General features: G+C 42.7%; 2 protein-coding genes across 2 annotated transcripts; both read left to right on the forward strand.

The window, feature by feature from the left end:
* The first annotated feature begins 1,700 nt into the window (after positions 1 to 1,700).
* LOC143038270 (uncharacterized) lies at positions 1,701 to 7,202 on the forward strand. Its single transcript, XM_076207290.1, has 2 exons — positions 1,701 to 2,459; positions 2,595 to 7,202. The coding sequence occupies exons 1-2, from the start codon at positions 1,701 to 1,703 to the stop codon at positions 7,200 to 7,202; spliced, it is 5,367 nt and encodes a 1,788-aa protein (XP_076063405.1).
* A 1,701-nt stretch (positions 7,203 to 8,903) lies between these two features.
* LOC143038271 (uncharacterized) lies at positions 8,904 to 11,828 on the forward strand. The gene has a single exon (XM_076207291.1). The coding sequence runs from the start codon at positions 8,904 to 8,906 to the stop codon at positions 11,826 to 11,828; it is 2,925 nt and encodes a 974-aa protein (XP_076063406.1).
* Positions 11,829 to 20,000: the final 8,172 nt, after the last annotated feature.

The raw sequence follows: 20,000 nt of genomic DNA on the forward strand, positions 1-20,000 counted from the left end.
CGTGAGTGGATTTTTCTATTCTTTATATAGATGAATGAAAGCTATATTTTCTTTCTTGAATTCGTGACTGAACCTTAAGACATAACTTGTTTTTCCATATATTTTTTTTAAATTGTAGTAAAAAATGTTGATGGATGAATGCACCGATTAGGCAAAGGGGAAGAGTTGAGCGTCAGCGAAATAGGGAATACTGAAGATGAAAAGAATTCTTACCTGCCAACTCCTGAAGGCACCAAAATGAAAAAAAAAAAAAAATCAATTCGTTTTGCTTTTCCGCCAATACGACTACCACCATATTTACTGCCACTAACACCACGCTTAGAACCACCACCTTCACTATCACCATATCCATCACTATCACTATAACCATCACCATCGCTATTACTATCATCATCATCATCATCATCATCATCATCATCATCATCATCATCATCATCATCATCATCATCATCATCATCATCATCATCATCATCATCATCATCATCATCATCATCATCATCATCATCATCATCATCATCATCATCACCATCACCATCACCATCGCCATCATCACCATCACCATCACCATCACCATCGCCATCGCCATCACCATCACCATCACCATCACCATCACCATCACCATCACCGTCACCATCACTGTCACTATCACTATCACTATCACTATCACCATCACTATCACCATCACTACCACCATCGTCATCACCATCGTCATCACCATCACTATCACCATCACCATCACCATCATCGTCACCATCACCATCACCGTCATCATCATTACGATCAACATCACCATCACCATCACCTCCACTATCACCTCCACCATCACCATCACCGTCATCATCATTTAGATCACCATCACCAACACTATCACCATTACCTTCACTATCACCTCCACCATCACCAATTAGTAAGTCAATATTAATAATCTGTTTACATTAGCTTGGGAAATACTTATTTCTATTTTGTATTTTCTTAAGTGGCTTTGAATATAAAGTTTCTCATTTAATATTTATTCTTGCATTTGAATGCACGCCTAGATTTCAGCGAGAATCTTGAACCATCATCTAATCTAGTTTTATGATCAACTGGTCGGCTTCAAACTACTTTGAACAAATTTATGTGCAATATTAGCTTCCACTTTAATTAAAATGATTTTCTTGCCTGTCGTCTTTTCCGATTTCTAAATGCATTTCCTTTTCTTCTTCGTTTCTTTCTAAAATCGTACTTCTATTTCCTTGTTTTTCTTTCTGTGATACAGTACGAATGGAATAAACTTAGTAACAACTTAGTGAGGGCTGAGGCTGTTGGTTATCTTAAGAGAAGATTAGATAACTTGAAAGATAGAGATGAAAAGCGGTAAGGTATATGAAATTGCCTAATGTAGACATTATGGTCTCTTACAATCTCTTCCATTCTTTATGTTCTTATGTGCGTTTCAAAAGATGTTTCATAACCGTAATCAAATTTAGGCCTTCTATTTTTACTTCACCATACGCAACACTTCTTTGAAGTATTTATCAATAATATAATTTTTAAACCTTGACCCGTTTTTGATTCGTTTCCCGTTTCGGTCGCGCACACTACGAAAAGCGGGACACCCCCGCTATAGGTGTTTTTCGTATATGTTTTTCTCTAATCACCCTTAAATGTTCCAACGAACCCAGTGTCCTTCTTAGTAGGGGTTCAGGTGTTACTGCGAGATGGCCGGAGACACCTTAAGAAAGCGGAGAGGACGCCATTTCTGGGGATGGATAACGAAGCAGAAGAAGATCCCGAAGGAGGAGCTGCAGAACGACAGCAAACGGATGAAAGCTTTAAAAGAGGAACACAAGAAGGAGTTTTCTCACCTCTACGAGGACTTAAAGTGTTTTCAAGTGAAAGAATCGATAGGGATCTTCCATAGAAAGCTGTTGACTTTAAACGAGCTACTGAAGGAGCGGAAAGATTTAGTTTACGACGACGAAGGCCTGCTCGATTCGTTGGAGCCATCCGGCGAGGTGATCTCCGAAGAAAGAGCAAAAGGCTTCATGAAACATTACTTTGCCGGCTACAAAAACTTCAGGACCAACGGAGGCGGGAGTGATCACACACAATACCAGAAATACTACATAGAGAGGTCTTTAGCCGCTAAAAGCCGGTTTAATAGAGCAAGAAAATACGCCATAAAGGCAGCCCGGCGAAGGTCCGGGGGCGTTCCCGTGACTGTGCCCGAAGAAGAAGAAAAGAGAGCTGCGGAGCCTCCGGGAGACGAAGAGGAGGAGAAAAAGATGGCGGAGCCTTTGGAGGTTGCGTCTTCCGTTCCCTCTTCTGATTTTGGTGTCGGCCCGCTAACAGAGGGGTTGAGGCTGATGGCGAGAGAAAAGGAAGTGGTCGAGAAAAGTGAGCTAGAGCGGAAGAAGGCAGAGAAAGAAGAACGGAAAAGACAGAGAGAGCAGAAGCAGGCAGAAAAGAGGGCAGAGGTAGAAGAGCGGAAAAGACAGAGACAGCTGAAAAAGGCAGAAAAAGAGGAAGAACAAAGAGCAAGAAAAAGGAAACGAGAGGAGAAGAAAGCGGAAAAACAACGAAAGAAGCAGAGGACCGCAGAAATCAATAAGGAGGCCAAGCTGATGAGATTGCGTGAGAAAGACCCTGAAGGTAGCTTCCTCTTGCCCGGGCTGTCCGAGGATGCAGAAGTACGTGCCGGAGCACTAGAGAAAATAACAAATGCACGCGAGAACCGCAAAGAAATCACCGAGAAGCCAGTCTTCGTGGAAATGAAAGAGCGAGTTTTAAGCACGTTTCCCGGATACATCTCCGAAACCAGCGAAGCGAGCGTTCCTGTACACTCGGTGGGCGAGTTGGGTGAATACAAGTGTAAGATCTGTAGAGCGCTCCTTTACAGGGGAGAACGAAAGACCATCTGCTGTAACGGAGGAAAAACACCCAAATCGGTGTACGAACTGTCGCCCTTGGGCGAGGACATAAAGGGCCTGTACGATGGCTCCTCCCCTGAATCTAAACACTTTCTCGGAAATATTGTTGGGTTCAATTTGGTGTTCTCCTTTACGTCTTTTGCGACTTCGGGTGTTCTGGAGAACAAGAGAGAGGCCGCTATGAGTTTCAAGATACAGGGGAAAATCTATCATCGCTTAGGGCCCGTGAAGCCCAACCTCATGGTCGCTGAAGACGTGATAAAACGTCTGGGGCAGAAAGACGAAACTCCGAAGAAGCCGTTCTGGCAGTCTTCGGCGGGTTTCCTGGATCTCTACTTCTACCACGACAAAAAACAGCAACTGAAGCTCCGGTCTGACCGAGTAAGTTCTTACGTGTCTGAGCGCAGGGAACGCGAGAACAAGCAATACAGGAGGAACGAAGACATTATAGAGACGCTATACACATACTTCGTTAACAAAAACGCAGCTCTGAAAGAGATCCTCAGGGAGGCGAAGACGTCAGCGGAGCTGGTCCGAGCTCACGTCGACAGGTACGAATCCTTACCGGATGTCGTCATCGATCTCAAGACGTCGAAGAACGTCTCTACGAGCGAACACAAAGGAGTCTACCATTTGCCGACGGCGACATGTCAAGTAGGAGCGATAGTGAATATGGGGCGAGACAGTAAACTGAGTGTCAGTATAGCGTCGCCTTTACCCGGAGCGAAATACGCTTTGAGAAACATAAGCCATGTGAACTACTTCTACGATCTCTTCCAGTATCCCATGTTGTTCCCGAACGGGGATAAGGGGTACAGTGTCGAAATGGAAAAGGAGGGCTCCTCGAAAAGGCTGACTGCGTTAATGTACTATTCGGCCCTCTATATGGAGAGAGAAGGAGTCTTTAACTATCTCACGAAGTGCCGGCGCCTCTTCCAGCAGTTTGTCGTCGACAACTACGTGAAGATTGAAACTTCCCGGTTGAACTATATCGAGAACGAGCACGGTATGCGCAAGGAAAGGGCCGATATGTTGAACTGTAGCAGCAAGAGCGATGTCGGGCAACGTGTAGTGCTCTCGCCGTCGTTCGTCGGCGGGCCGAGATACATGAAACAGCGTCAACAGGACGCCTTAGCGTACGTTACGGCCTACGGGGCGCCCGACTACTTCATAACCTTCACGATGAATCCCAGATGGCCGGAGTCGGCAGGGGGCGACAGGCCGGATTTGATAAGCAGGGTGTTCAAGTTGAAGCTAGACAGCCTAATGGACGATCTGACGCGCGGAAAGGCCTTCGGAGCCGTAAAGGCGTACCTCTACAGTGTGGAGTGGCAAAAACGAGGTCTCCCGCACGCTCACATACTGCTCTGGATGGCCGTTCGTGTGACCGCGGATACTGTGGAGCAAGTCATAAGAGCCGAGATACCCGACAAGGAAAAGGAACCGAGACTGTACGAGACGGTTACTCGGTGTATGATACATGGGCCCTGTTTGGGCTTTGACGAATCGCAGTCCTGTTGCCAGCAAAAGGGTAGGAAACCCGGCCAGTGCGGTAAGGGGTTCCCGAAGAAGTGCAGAAACGACTTGCTCTTTGGAAACAACGGCTACCCCGAATACAAGAGGCGTCCCATAGGAGAAGGAGGAAACTCCTTCACGCTCAAGATGAAGGATGGACCCGTCACCATAGACAACTCCTGGGTCGTTCCGTACAACCCCTTCCTCTGTCTAAAGTACAATGCTCACATCAACGTTGAGTGTTCCAATTCCATAAAGGCGATAGCCTATGTGACAAAGTACGTCAACAAGGGATCGGACAGAGTGCTGTTCACAAAGACGACGGGCGAAGGAGAAAACGAAGTCGTCAATGAAGTTAGGAATTACCAAGAGGCGAGGTTCATCAACTCTAACGAGGCCACCTGGAGGATCTTCAGTTTCGATATTCATAGATGCTCCCCTGCGGTTTTTATGCTGGATCTACATCTCGAGGGCGAGAAATCCGTCTTCTATACTGATAGTATGACGGCCGAACAGGTGGAAAAAAAGGTTAATGCCGATACTCACTTAACTGCCTTCTTCAAGATTTGCCGGCGGGACGAGTTTGCGAGAACGCTATACTATTACCAGATGCCCCTGCACTACGTATACAATATTAGGACGAACAGATGGGAACAACGGAAGACGGTAAGGGGCAGTCTCGGCCGCATACGAGCTGTGACCTCGAAAGCGGTAGAACTCTTTTTCCTGAGGCTGCTCCTAACCCATAAAAAAGGCCCCACTTCGTACGAAGATCTCAGAACGGTAGACGGAGTCATGTACGACACAAACCTAGAAGCTGTGAAGGCGTCGGGCCTGCTCTCTGACGCATCCGTTTGGTCGGAGACGGTAATGGACGTCATCAACAGCACTAACGACAGGAGACGGCTTCGGGAAACCTACGCGTGCATGTTGGTCTTCACCGACGATATGCAGGATCAGTCTGTTATATGGGAAGAGACAAAGGACTACTTCTCCAGCGATTTCCTGCAAGCGGCACGCTTGACGGATTACAACGAAGACATCTACCAGGACGCTCTCGACGACATTCAGCAACATGTGCTCAACTGCGGAGGTGGCTCGATTACCCAATACGGCCTCCCCGCTTCCAGAGGGGGGGCGAGACCCTCGAATCTCCTGAGAAGAGAAAGGGCCTACAACAAAACAGCGCTGAAGGAGTCTGTTGAGGAAAAAGTTAAGCTTCTCAACAGCGGTCAACGTGGCGTTTACGAGCATGTGATGCATCGGATCGAGAACGGACACCGCTACGGGCACAACGGAGTGTTCGTCAATGCTGCCGGCGGGACCGGCAAATCTTTCCTCTTGAATCTGTTACTCGACACGGTCCGTTCCCGGGGGAAGATCGCGTTAGCGGTCGCCTCATCCGGTATTGCGGCAACAGTCCTCTCCGGGGGCCGCACGGCCCACAACATGTTCAAGATCCCGTTAATGGAGTTTGACGAAACTAAAGCGTGCTCCGTCAAGAAGAACACGGAATTGGCGAAGCTCCTACAACAGACCGAGCTGATCGTCTGGGACGAAGTCGTAATGGCGAACAAGAACATGCTGACTGCTGTGGATATCACTCTTAGAGACATCATGGACAACGACGAATTCATGGGGGGCAAAGTGTTTGTGTGCGCAGGAGACTTTCGTCAGATCTTGCCGGTGATAAGAAACGGAGGGAAGGAGCAGGAACTAGCCCACTGCATCAAATCGAGCTACATGTGGGAAGGGCTCGCGAAGATGCAGCTTACGGAGAACGTCCGTCTCAAAAAGGACGACGTCAAGAACAGCAAGTTCGCGAAGCAGCTGTTGACGATCGGGTCTCGCGAAAGCGGCGAGATCTACTTCGGAAGGGGTTTCGGTGTGCGAGCGACTTCGAGAGAGGAGTTGGTCTACAAAGTTTACGACGACTTCGGAGCGAACCACTTGAACCTTTCCTACTTCGAAAAGCGGTCGATAGTCTCGCCGACCAACGACGACGTCGACTCTGTGAACAAGATGATCTACGATCTCAACCAGGAAAAGGAGGTCGTGTACTACAGCGCGGACACGCCGTTGGATCAGGAAACGGATATCCAGGTTTCAGTGTTCAACTCCATGACCAGCCCGTCTGTGCCGTTGCACGATCTGAGGCTGAAGATCGGCTGTATCGTGATGGTGATGAGGAACATCTGTCCTCCTATGATATGCAACGGAACACGTGTGATGGTCACTAACCTCAAGAAACACATTGTGGTGGGGAAAATCTTAGGGGGTGCTTATCGGGGTGAACAGGTATTGATCCCGCGAATTGCTCTGGAGTCGCAGGACACTCCCGTGCCCTTCAGGCGAAAGCAGTTCCCGATAAAGTTGAGTTACGCTATGACGATCAACAAGAGCCAGGGACAGACTTTTGATCGCTGTGGGTTACTGCTGGATTCTGTACATTGCTTCGCGCACGGTCAACTGTATGTAGCCTGTTCTAGAGTAACGAACTGGGACTCTTTGGTGTACTATACGGGCTGGCGAAGGGCTGGAAAAAGTGTTGCCCCCCGGCCTGCTGTTAACGTGGTGTACAGAGAGTTGTTCGAGGATTATTTAGAGGGAGAAGAGGAGGAAAAGGGGCCCACAAAAGCGTCTTTAGTTGCGGCTACCCGCATTCCCGAGGAAGTGGACGAGTCCGACAGGACAAACAACATCCCGGAAGACATACACAAAATCTCAGAGGAGGAATGGCGGAATATGTTAGCGCCCGACTGTTCTCGAAAATAGAAAAGCTGGAGGAAAAGCTGAAGAAGGAGATCGAGGCTGTGATGGTGGCTTTAAACCGCTCTAGCGATGACGAAAGTAGCTCCGATGGCTTCCCGAAGAGAAGCCGTGAATCCGAAGAAGACAAAGAAGAGGGGCACTCTTCAGGGGGTTATGTTACTTCTCCGCCTTTTCCTAAGAAGGTTAAAACAGGGGCGAAGCCCTAGGGCGCGAAGCGCAAAAGCCCCCTGCGGAGCAGGGCCGGCGAAGCCGGTGGGCTTGTTATTCAAAATTTGAAAGTAAAAAGGCAGTCATGATAAATCAGGTCAATCATGATCGTCTTTGAGTTCTTGACCACAGTCATCAGATGAATAAAACAAACAAATGACATTCTGTAACCAAAGAGTTAAATGTTTTATTTTATTGTTTCCTGTTCCAATCCCATTTACATTCTTATTCTGTTACACTTCTTATATATTCCCTAAGTGAAAGAAAACAGAAAATACTTCTAATTACTTAATCTTCTACGTATCAGTTTCTATTAGATTTACTTTATAATTTGATCTGGAGTGTCATGTTTTAGTTTATGGTTCGTAAATCAGGCACCTTCGACTTTCGATTTGAACCAAATAGTTGTTGTTTTTGGTCGAATTTAATTGTTTCTTCTTTTCTACGTTTCTTCATTTCTTTGTTTCTTCATTTCTTCATTTCACAGTAGTATGCGTGCTATGTTCACCCCAGCTCATAGTATCTCACTCGCGTTCCTCGTTCTTATTCTAAATGTATTTCTTGGATTTGGGTACCTCTCTAAATTACCTTCTCTTTTATTTCATGCAAGCACAGACACAACCAAATTTCTCGTCTCGATTTCTGCGTGATTGTATACACACACACACACACACACACACACACACACACACACACACACACACACACACACACACACACACACACACACACACACACACACACACACACACACACACACACACACACACACACACACACATATATATATATATATATATATATTATATATATATATATATATATATATATATATATATATATATGTGTGTGTGTGTGTGGGTGTGTGTGTGTGTGTGTGTGTGTGGGTGTGTGTGTGTGTGTGTGTGTGTATCCTTAATCTAATTAATTTAACCACGGTTACCTACACCGGTATGTAAATAGAGTTAAAGAGGCTATCAACAGAAATTCCACACTAATACATAATGACATTTTTATATCTGATTTGGCATTTAGTATAATTTGGGCAAAATATCCTATGAGATAGAGCATGAGCAGCTTGGCTTAGTGTACATAAAAAATGTGCACATATATACGCACACATTCGCGCTTACATGACACCTGAGTTTATGTATACATACACAGTTTCTGTATGCTAAACCTTTATTCATATTTTATATGTTTAAGACATAAAAATAGTCTATAAACATCTTCATCTTTTATTCTTTTACGAGACTGAAGGAAATTGGTCCCAAGATTATATAGAAGGTTTGAAGACCATTTGGTTTTTTCGAAATATGAATTAAACTTTATAATTGATATATGATCAGCGTTGACTTATCTTACTCACTCATTGTCTTAGGTAGATTTATGATAATTTGAAGCTAACTTTATCCTAACTATATAAATTATAAGCCTTTATATTTCAACCGACAGTATCATAATTATTCTATATATAAAAAAGTCCAGATATGACTCATGTTTACAAAATATACAGGACAATTATCAGAGAACATTTCTACTGAGTTCAAGTTGAAGCTAGACAGCCTAATGGACGATCTGACGCGCGGAAAGGCCTTCGGAGCCGTAAAGGCGTACCTCTACAGTGTGGAGTGGCAAAAACGAGGTCTCCCGCACGCTCACATACTGCTCTGGATGGCCGTTCGTGTGACCGCGGATACTGTGGAGCAAGTCATAAGAGCCGAGATACCCGACAAGGAAAAGGAACCGAGACTGTACGAGACGGTTACTCGGTGTATGATACATGGGCCCTGTTTGGGCTTTGACGAATCGCAGTCCTGTTGCCAGCAAAAGGGTAGGAAACCCGGCCAGTGCGGTAAGGGGTTCCCGAAGAAGTGCAGAAACGACTTGCTCTTTGGAAACAACGGCTACCCCGAATACAAGAGGCGTCCCATAGGAGAAGGAGGAAACTCCTTCACGCTCAAGATGAAGGATGGACCCGTCACCATAGACAACTCCTGGGTCGTTCCGTACAACCCCTTCCTCTGTCTAAAGTACAATGCTCACATCAACGTTGAGTGTTCCAATTCCATAAAGGCGATAGCCTATGTGACAAAGTACGTCAACAAGGGATCGGACAGAGTGCTGTTCACAAAGACGACGGGCGAAGGAGAAAACGAAGTCGTCAATGAAGTTAGGAATTACCAAGAGGCGAGGTTCATCAACTCTAACGAGGCCACCTGGAGGATCTTCAGTTTCGATATTCATAGATGCTCCCCTGCGGTTTTTATGCTGGATCTACATCTCGAGGGCGAGAAATCCGTCTTCTATACTGATAGTATGACGGCCGAACAGGTGGAAAAAAAGGTTAATGCCGATACTCACTTAACTGCCTTCTTCAAGATTTGCCGGCGGGACGAGTTTGCGAGAACGCTATACTATTACCAGATGCCCCTGCACTACGTATACAATATTAGGACGAACAGATGGGAACAACGGAAGACGGTAAGGGGCAGTCTCGGCCGCATACGAGCTGTGACCTCGAAAGCGGTAGAACTCTTTTTCCTGAGGCTGCTCCTAACCCATAAAAAAGGCCCCACTTCGTACGAAGATCTCAGAACGGTAGACGGAGTCATGTACGACACAAACCTAGAAGCTGTGAAGGCGTCGGGCCTGCTCTCTGACGCATCCGTTTGGTCGGAGACGGTAATGGACGTCATCAACAGCACTAACGACAGGAGACGGCTTCGGGAAACCTACGCGTGCATGTTGGTCTTCACCGACGATATGCAGGATCAGTCTGTTATATGGGAAGAGACAAAGGACTACTTCTCCAGCGATTTCCTGCAAGCGGCACGCTTGACGGATTACAACGAAGACATCTACCAGGACGCTCTCGACGACATTCAGCAACATGTGCTCAACTGCGGAGGTGGCTCGATTACCCAATACGGCCTCCCCGCTTCCAGAGGGGGGGCGAGACCCTCGAATCTCCTGAGAAGAGAAAGGGCCTACAACAAAACAGCGCTGAAGGAGTCTGTTGAGGAAAAAGTTAAGCTTCTCAACAGCGGTCAACGTGGCGTTTACGAGCATGTGATGCATCGGATCGAGAACGGACACCGCTACGGGCACAACGGAGTGTTCGTCAATGCTGCCGGCGGGACCGGCAAATCTTTCCTCTTGAATCTGTTACTCGACACGGTCCGTTCCCGGGGGAAGATCGCGTTAGCGGTCGCCTCATCCGGTATTGCGGCAACAGTCCTCTCCGGGGGCCGCACGGCCCACAACATGTTCAAGATCCCGTTAATGGAGTTTGACGAAACTAAAGCGTGCTCCGTCAAGAAGAACACGGAATTGGCGAAGCTCCTACAACAGACCGAGCTGATCGTCTGGGACGAAGTCGTAATGGCGAACAAGAACATGCTGACTGCTGTGGATATCACTCTTAGAGACATCATGGACAACGACGAATTCATGGGGGGCAAAGTGTTTGTGTGCGCAGGAGACTTTCGTCAGATCTTGCCGGTGATAAGAAACGGAGGGAAGGAGCAGGAACTAGCCCACTGCATCAAATCGAGCTACATGTGGGAAGGGCTCGCGAAGATGCAGCTTACGGAGAACGTCCGTCTCAAAAAGGACGACGTCAAGAACAGCAAGTTCGCGAAGCAGCTGTTGACGATCGGGTCTCGCGAAAGCGGCGAGATCTACTTCGGAAGGGGTTTCGGTGTGCGAGCGACTTCGAGAGAGGAGTTGGTCTACAAAGTTTACGACGACTTCGGAGCGAACCACTTGAACCTTTCCTACTTCGAAAAGCGGTCGATAGTCTCGCCGACCAACGACGACGTCGACTCTGTGAACAAGATGATCTACGATCTCAACCAGGAAAAGGAGGTCGTGTACTACAGCGCGGACACGCCGTTGGATCAGGAAACGGATATCCAGGTTTCAGTGTTCAACTCCATGACCAGCCCGTCTGTGCCGTTGCACGATCTGAGGCTGAAGATCGGCTGTATCGTGATGGTGATGAGGAACATCTGTCCTCCTATGATATGCAACGGAACACGTGTGATGGTCACTAACCTCAAGAAACACATTGTGGTGGGGAAAATCTTAGGGGGTGCTTATCGGGGTGAACAGGTATTGATCCCGCGAATTGCTCTGGAGTCGCAGGACACTCCCGTGCCCTTCAGGCGAAAGCAGTTCCCGATAAAGTTGAGTTACGCTATGACGATCAACAAGAGCCAGGGACAGACTTTTGATCGCTGTGGGTTACTGCTGGATTCTGTACATTGCTTCGCGCACGGTCAACTGTATGTAGCCTGTTCTAGAGTAACGAACTGGGACTCTTTGGTGTACTATACGGGCTGGCGAAGGGCTGGAAAAAGTGTTGCCCCCGGCCTGCTGTTAACGTGGTGTACAGAGAGTTGTTCGAGGATTATTTAGAGGGAGAAGAGGAGGAAAAGGGGCCCACAAAAGCGTCTTTAGTTGCGGCTACCCGCATTCCCGAGGAAGTGGACGAGTCCGACAGGACAAACAACATCCCGGAAGACATACACAAAATCTCAGAGGAGGAATGGCGGAATATGTTAGCGCCCGACTGTTCTCGAAAATAGAAAAGCTGGAGGAAAAGCTGAAGAAGGAGATCGAGGCTGTGATGGTGGCTTTAAAACCGCTCTAGCGATGACGAAAGTAGCTCCGATGGCTTCCCGAAGAGAAGCCGTGAATCCGAAGAAGACAAAGAAGAGGGGCACTCTTCAGGGGGTTATGTTACTTCTCCGCCTTTTCCTAAGAAGGTTAAAACAGGGGCGAAGCCCTAGGGCGCGAAGCGCAAAAGCCCCCTGCGGAGCAGGGCCGGCGAAGCCGGTGGGCTTGTATATTCAAAATTTGAAAGTTTTTAGGCAGTTATGATAAATCAGGTCAATCATGATCGTCTTTGAGTTCTTGACCACAGTCATCAGATAGATAAAACAAACAAATGACATTCTGTAACCAAAGGGTTAAATGTTTTATCTTACTGTTTCCTGTTCCAATCCCATTTACATTCTTATTCTGTTACACTTCTTATATATTCTCTAAGTGAAAGAAAACAGAAAATACTTCTAATTACTTAATCTTCTACGTATCAGTTTCTGTTAGATTTACTTTATAATTTGATCTGGAGTGTCATGTTTTAGTTTATGGTTCGTAAATCAGGCACCTTCGACTTTCGATTTGAACCAAATAGTTGTTGTTTTTGGTCGAATTTAATTGTTTCTTCTTTTCTACGTTTCTTCATTTCTTTGTTTCTTCATTTCTTCATTTCACAGTAGTATGCGTGCTATGTTCACCCCAGCTCATAGTATCTCACTCGCGTTCCTCGTTCTTATTCTAAATGTATTTCTTGGATTTGGGTACCTCTCTAAATTACCTTCTCTTTTATTTCATGCAAGCACAGACACAACCAAATTTCTCGTCTCGATTTCTGCGTGATTGTATATATATATATATATACATATATATATATATATATATATATATATATATATACACACACACACACACACACACACACACACACACACACACACACACACACACACACACACACACACACACACACACACAGACACACACACACACACACACACACACAGACACACACACACACACACACACACACACACACACACACACACACACACACACACACACACACACACACACACACACACACACACACACACACACACACACACACACACACACACACACACACACACACACACACACACACACACACACACACACACACATATATATATATATATATATATATATATATATATATATATATATATATATATATATATATATACGTGTGTGTGTGTGTATGTGTGTGTGTGTGTGTGTGTGTGTGTGTGTGTGTGTGTGTGTGTGTATATCCTTAATTTAATTAATTTAACCACGGTTACCTACACCAGTACGTAAATAGAGTTAAAGAGGCTATCAACAGAAATTCCACACTAATACATAATGACATTTTTACATCTGACTTGGCATTTAGTATAATTTGGGCAAAATATCCTATGAGATAGAGCATGAGCAGCTTGGCTTAGTGTACATAAAAAATGTGCACATATATACGCACACATTCGCGCTTACATGACACCTGAGTTTATGTATACATACACAGTTTCTGTATGCTAAACCTTTATTCATATTTTATATGTTTAAGACATAAAAATAGTCTATAAACATCTTCATCTTTTATTCTTTTACGAGACTGAAGGAAATTGGTCCCAAGATTATATAGAAGGTTTGAAGACCATTTGGTTTTTTCGAAATATGAATTAAACTTTATAATTGATATATGATCAGCGTTGACTTATCTTACTCACTCATTGTCTTAGGTAGATTTATGATAATTTGAAGCTAACTTTATCCTAACTATATAAATTATAAGCCTTTATATTTCAACCGACAGTATCATAATTATTCTATATATAAAAAAGTCCAGATATGACTCATGTTTACAAAATATACAGGACAATTATCAGAGAACATTTCTACTGAGTTTCAAAGGGAACAACGAAAATACAAAAAAAGAAAAAGAAAAGGGAAATGATAAAAAACACTCATATTCTGCTCGTCGAAATTCATATTCAAACTTTCATGGGAATAATTCACAATTTGACGTTGGTATTTACAGAACATACAACCGTACTCTGGGTCGTAATTTACATTCGAACAGTCGCTGCCCTCAACCACGTAGAAATCATCAACACACGTCAACCAGAGTTATAAATGGGACCAAAATTGGCGCTGATTCTATGTGGAGCACATACAAATAAACAGCATACACGTATAGAAAGAATATGCATATAAAAACATATAGAGAATATATACACAAAGAACCAAAATGTATTTCATTCCCTCTAGTCCTTCTCTAGTAGTTCTTGTATAGGTTAAATGGGAATAATATTGGCGCAGATTCCATATAAAGAACATTCTTATATACAAAATATACACATAAATACATATAAAGAATACACATATAAAGAACCAAAATGTATTTAATTCCTTCTGGTCCTTCTGTAGTAGCTCTTGTATATGTTTTGTGGATATTTTTTGGAGTTAAAATCAATAATATATTCATAGAAGTTCCTAGCAGCTGAGAAGCAATAGCTTATCAAACCTAAGCTAAATCTACTTTCTAGAACCTGAGTAAACATAAACTCTTATAACCTTATAAACATTTAGTTCCCAAAGTCATACAGGATGCGGTAAAGCGATCTGACACATTTGTAGGTTTAATAAAAGCCAAATATAGTAAAAGAAATCTTTTTACTAAATGTAGATATAATGCCATTTTGTTCCATCAAAAAATGCCATTTTTTCTCTTTTCGTTTTAATCTGCCAACGCGAATCGGACGGACAAGCATCGCGCTTTCATTGTTGAAACGTTTATTAAGAACAACGGATCCATAAATGCAACACAACGGACGTTTCCTGTGCACTTCAGGCTTGGTAGACATGATCCCACACCTACTCGAAACACGATTTTGTTTGCGGTTACTAACTTTAGAGCTGGTGGCTCAGCAATGAAACGAAAATCGACCGGATTACGGAAAATATGGCAGCAATATGACAGTAACGGGATCCATTTGACTGGTTTCATTTTTAAAACCAAATGAAATAAAATGGTATTATTTGTACATTTACGAAATAAAAACAGATTTGTTGTTCTTTAGTCTATTTGACTTTTATTAAAAATAAAAGTGTGTCACACCATCTTGCCACAATCTGTAGATACAGTGAAGGTATAGAATGTAAGGCAATGAGATCCTGAGAAACGACATATTTATAGATCGTAGAAAATAATAAAATTGTAGAATTCATCTTCTTTAAGTAGTGTCTCCACGACTTAAAGTTTTAATATAAATTTTGGAAGGGTTTTGCAACATTCTCCATGACCCGTGGCGATTAAGCTCTCTGAATTTCTCATGAAAATTCACTTTCTGAATTCGTTTTTACCTGGGGACGCCGTCGGTCCTGCCTCTATTTTGTCATTCCATTGCCTTGCTCATTTGCATTGCAAATTAGAATGCTAACAATGGATCCTAGGTCGGAGCGAGTCAGCAGGTGGGCTTTTACAAGTTTGCAGTAATCAAAATATGTTTAATCAAACTTCAATTTTTTCCATTGTTTCTGAGAAATGGGCTTATAATATCTATGACAAGTCTATCAAAGGAAATACCATGCAAGGACTGAATGTTTATTAGTTTGTCGTTGTTAGACCATATACGTAATAAAACTGTAACATCAAAACGTACTAATAAAGATTTCATCCCATTGTGTTCTTTTTGTGGGTTTATAATATCCATATTGAGCCATTACATGTCCAGGAATTAATTTTTCTTTATGATTCTCCATCACCATCATACAATATTTTTTTTATATATTTTTTTCAAAATTTCCTGAAAAAAGGGTTTATAATATCTATATAGACCTACTGCATGTTCAGGAATTCAGTAGTCTAATTTTCTTTTTCATGATTCCTCTTCATGACCATATCATTCTTTTTGTAAAATCTTTGGTCTAGGTAACATCAGGTGATTGCATTCTAATGAAAAATGAAAGGGACAGAATTATTATCCACTCGTCTGCTAAATAAAAATTGCATGCAATCACAAAGAACAGAGAAAAAAGCTATCGAGTAATCTACGGATTTAAAGGGATTAAGGCATTTATCTTGCATATTTTATCACTTTACGTAATTCTAATTTTCTAATGAACGCCCAACTTGTCTAGTGAGCGACAGTGAACTTAATCTAAAATGCAAATATTTTTGTATAACTGATCTACTCTGTATAATAATATGGCCATAATTACAGTAATAGCAACAGTATAAACTTATGTCACTTCAATTTTCATAATGATTGTTGGACTGTTTCACACGAAAAACAGCCAAGCTTTCATTGCTTGACTTTACAATCTTCAAATCGGTTGACATTAATGTCTTCAACAGGATACATCGGGATTGAGATATCAAGAAGTAAGAGGTGAAAATATGTTCAAAGCTGATCTAAACTGAATGAAAAACGACGAGGTTAATCTGTCGCAGCAAAGGTTTAACAGAAAAAAAAAACAGGGATAAAGAACTTTCCCACCCGGAAAGTCAGAGAGCAGGTCACGCTTCATAGGGAAATGGTTATGTTTCCTGCAACACAAAGTTTTAAAATTGACATATAAACATTAAATAGATATGTGTATTCTTTTACGTTAGCAGCAAGTTCAATATCACTGGTGCATAGTCACCTCTATCCCAGGTTGTGTCTTTGACCCATTGTATGAATACTTTATTCATTACTATATTTACCAGTGTGTGTGTGTGTGTGTATTCACATTGGTCTTTTGGATCACGTGTTGGACTCGTGATCGACAGCTATTTCCCTCCCGGAAGAGAGCTCAGAGCTCGTATGACCGATCTATGGGTAATGCTATGACCTTACACACACACACACACACACACACACACACACACACACACACACACACACACACACACACACACACACACACACACACACACACACACACACACACACACACACACACACACACACACACACACACACACACACACACACACACACACACACACACACACACACACACAACTCCCCGCCCACGAGAGTCGGAGTAACGACCCGAAGCGCAGCGATACCGAAATAATTTCGGCCCTGGGCAGGATTCGAACCAGGTACTGCCACACCTCCGTACTGGCAGTCCAGTACTCTATCAACCGCGCCACCGAGTCGTGTGTGTGTGTGTGTGTGTGTGTGTGTGTGTGTGTGTGTGTGTGTGTGTGTGTGTGTGTGTGTGTGTGTGTGTGTGTGTGTGTGTGTGTGTGTGAGCGCATGTGAGCATGTGTGTGTTTGTGTGTGTTATTTTGTGTGTGAGACCGTGCAGAGGCTAGCTATGACTAGGTCTTTGCATTCAGCAAAAGCCTCGACCATAGAATCGTTAGAAACGAGAGGATTTGCGTGCTATCAGTGAGCACCAGCAGTCCCATAGCGGCATATGTTGAACGGAGAACTAACGTACTGTAAGTCATTCATTAGGGACATTTAATAGGGCCGAAGGGGCTATGAGATCGTAATGTTTTCCTTCTTTAAAATCCCTCCTCATACTTTGACCCTTTTATACTTCTGTCATTGACGTTTTGTGATTATTGAAAATCGGAGCAGTGATTGAGGCGTTACATTTTTTCGTCCCTTTTCAATATTTTTTCTTTGTTTTTTGGCGCTTTTGATACGAGTTTCTATGAATTGTCCCGTGGTAATGGTCTTGTTTTGGTTTTTATGTTCACCGTCTCTCTTTAATCATCCTCTCTCTCTCTCTCTCTCTCTCTCTCTCTCTCTCTCTCTCTCTCTCTCTCTCTCTCTCTCTCTCTCTCTCTCTCTCTCTATCTATCTATCTATCTATCTATCTATGTATGTATGTATGTATGTATGTATGTATGTATGTATGTATGTATGTATGTATGTATGTATGTATGTATGTATGTATGTATGTATGTATGTATGTATGTATGTATGTATATGAAAGGTGAACTGAAAAGAGATGTATTGTGAAATTTGGAACTTAAGTGATTTTTAATATAAGAAAAAATGTGTTTGAGATGGTGAGTGTTTTATATATGTTATATATATATATATATATATATATATATATATATATATATATATATATATATATATATATATATACATATATATGCACCTCAACATTCTACCATACTGCACGTACCCTAGAGAGGCTATTTTCATGAAACTATATACGAATCTATGTAAGAATGATAAAAATGACTCGTAAATATAGAACATTCCTTCTCCTTATTTGATCAATAAGTAAAAAGTCTATTGATACTGCTCCATTAATAAGTCTCACTGAGACTCTTGTCGGCTCTTTTAATATATCAATTCTCTTTCAATGGGCTCTTGTTCTAGTCTCTGAATGCATCAGATCTTCATTTTAATTTAGGCTCCATCACAGCTGTTTTATCGAAAGTCGGGCGATGGCCGTTGAAATCGGAGTTTTAAATGCGACGACGATATGACGTCATAGAACAGGGTAAAGGCTGTGACGGTGATGGTGGTAAAAGTGGTTCCAGAAGTTATTGTGGTGACAATGGTGGGTACTCGTGGTGATGTGAGATGGGATAAATGGTGGTGCACAAAGATAGAGAGATAGTTCAATTCATAACAACATCAAAAGCTTTCTTCCCTTTAATTCACTCACTCCTCTTTAGACAAAGGTGGTATTGAAAGACACCACTTCGGTATACTGTAGTTGTAGTATAGAATCTCATAAAATGCGATCGCTTATATGGGATATCTATTCTGTTCGAGGAATGTGAAGTAGTTATTTTTAACTAACTTTGATTAGATTTACTGTGGATTTGCATCAATTAACAGATTCACTCTGTCTTTGTCACTTGCATGTCTTGCCTTTTCAACCCTGGCCTCCATGAGAAATCATCTCCCATCGTAATTAATTGTACAGGAACCATAAAGAGGCAGCACATCGACTAGGGAGGAGTCCCTCTGTTCCTAGCTAAGTCATCTGATAGCATCCATACTAATGTATATATAATCAAAATTACGGGATTATGTAGTTTAAGATCACCCTTTTCAAAAATTGATTCTCTAATTCTTTAATACGAACGACGTTCAAAATCCGATAATCATAATTAATGTCTAACTACTTTATTTGTCGATAGTTTGAATGGAATTAAGTTGACTTAGATATATCTAATTTCCACTCATACTTTCCTAAGTGAGAAAGTATGTCTTCTACACTTGTCTTTATTGACAACAACTGTAGAGTTATTATTGAAGTTCTGCCATATATAATGTTTCTTTTAATTAATTCATAAGACCTATTTTGTATATTCTGTGGTCTTTTTTTATATCTTGTTTTGATGTCTACAGGGTGTCACAAAAATTGTATTTACGTAATGACGTCACGAGCAACTAAATGTCGTATTGGATATATGTAGGGGGTGGAAGAATTAGACCATACTATGAGGGAAGAAACTAATTTTTCTTTAATTTCAATACATATTCTTTAACTTAAAGCATTAACATTGTACCTATGTAAAAAAAAAGAAACACTGCATTTACTGTCTTTCAAGGTATGAGTACATTTTATTGGGACGCTGTATACTAGAATTATAACAGACTAACTTTAATGGAATAAAGTTGTGAATCAGTATTTCTATTATACTCGTATCACCGGAAGTCAACTGAGGAACTGTGATGATTTTTACTCTTCTTCCACGTAGGACGTAACTGCGTCAGAAAAATCGTATCTCACTGGGGAGGAATAGATCAGGAGTCTTCCTGGGAGATTGCTGGAGATGATTCTCAGAGCTGTAGAAGAAGGGTGAGTGTGGCTGTGTGTTTAAATGGGACGTAATAGTATTAGTAAGATTAAGATAATCTCATTGAACCTTTTCGATGATGATACGTCTTTTAGGTATCCTGAGTTGACCAATATCAGCTGAATTTACTGAACCGGGAAAGTTAGACCAAGGTCACCTTAGAGTTCCCCCCCTCACCTTCCCCTCCC

The sequence above is a fragment of the Oratosquilla oratoria genome, chromosome 24 (genome assembly GCF_046742065.1).
Source record: "Oratosquilla oratoria isolate Oo_2021 chromosome 24, ASM4674206v1, whole genome shotgun sequence".
Lineage (NCBI taxonomy): Eukaryota > Metazoa > Arthropoda > Malacostraca > Stomatopoda > Squillidae > Oratosquilla > Oratosquilla oratoria.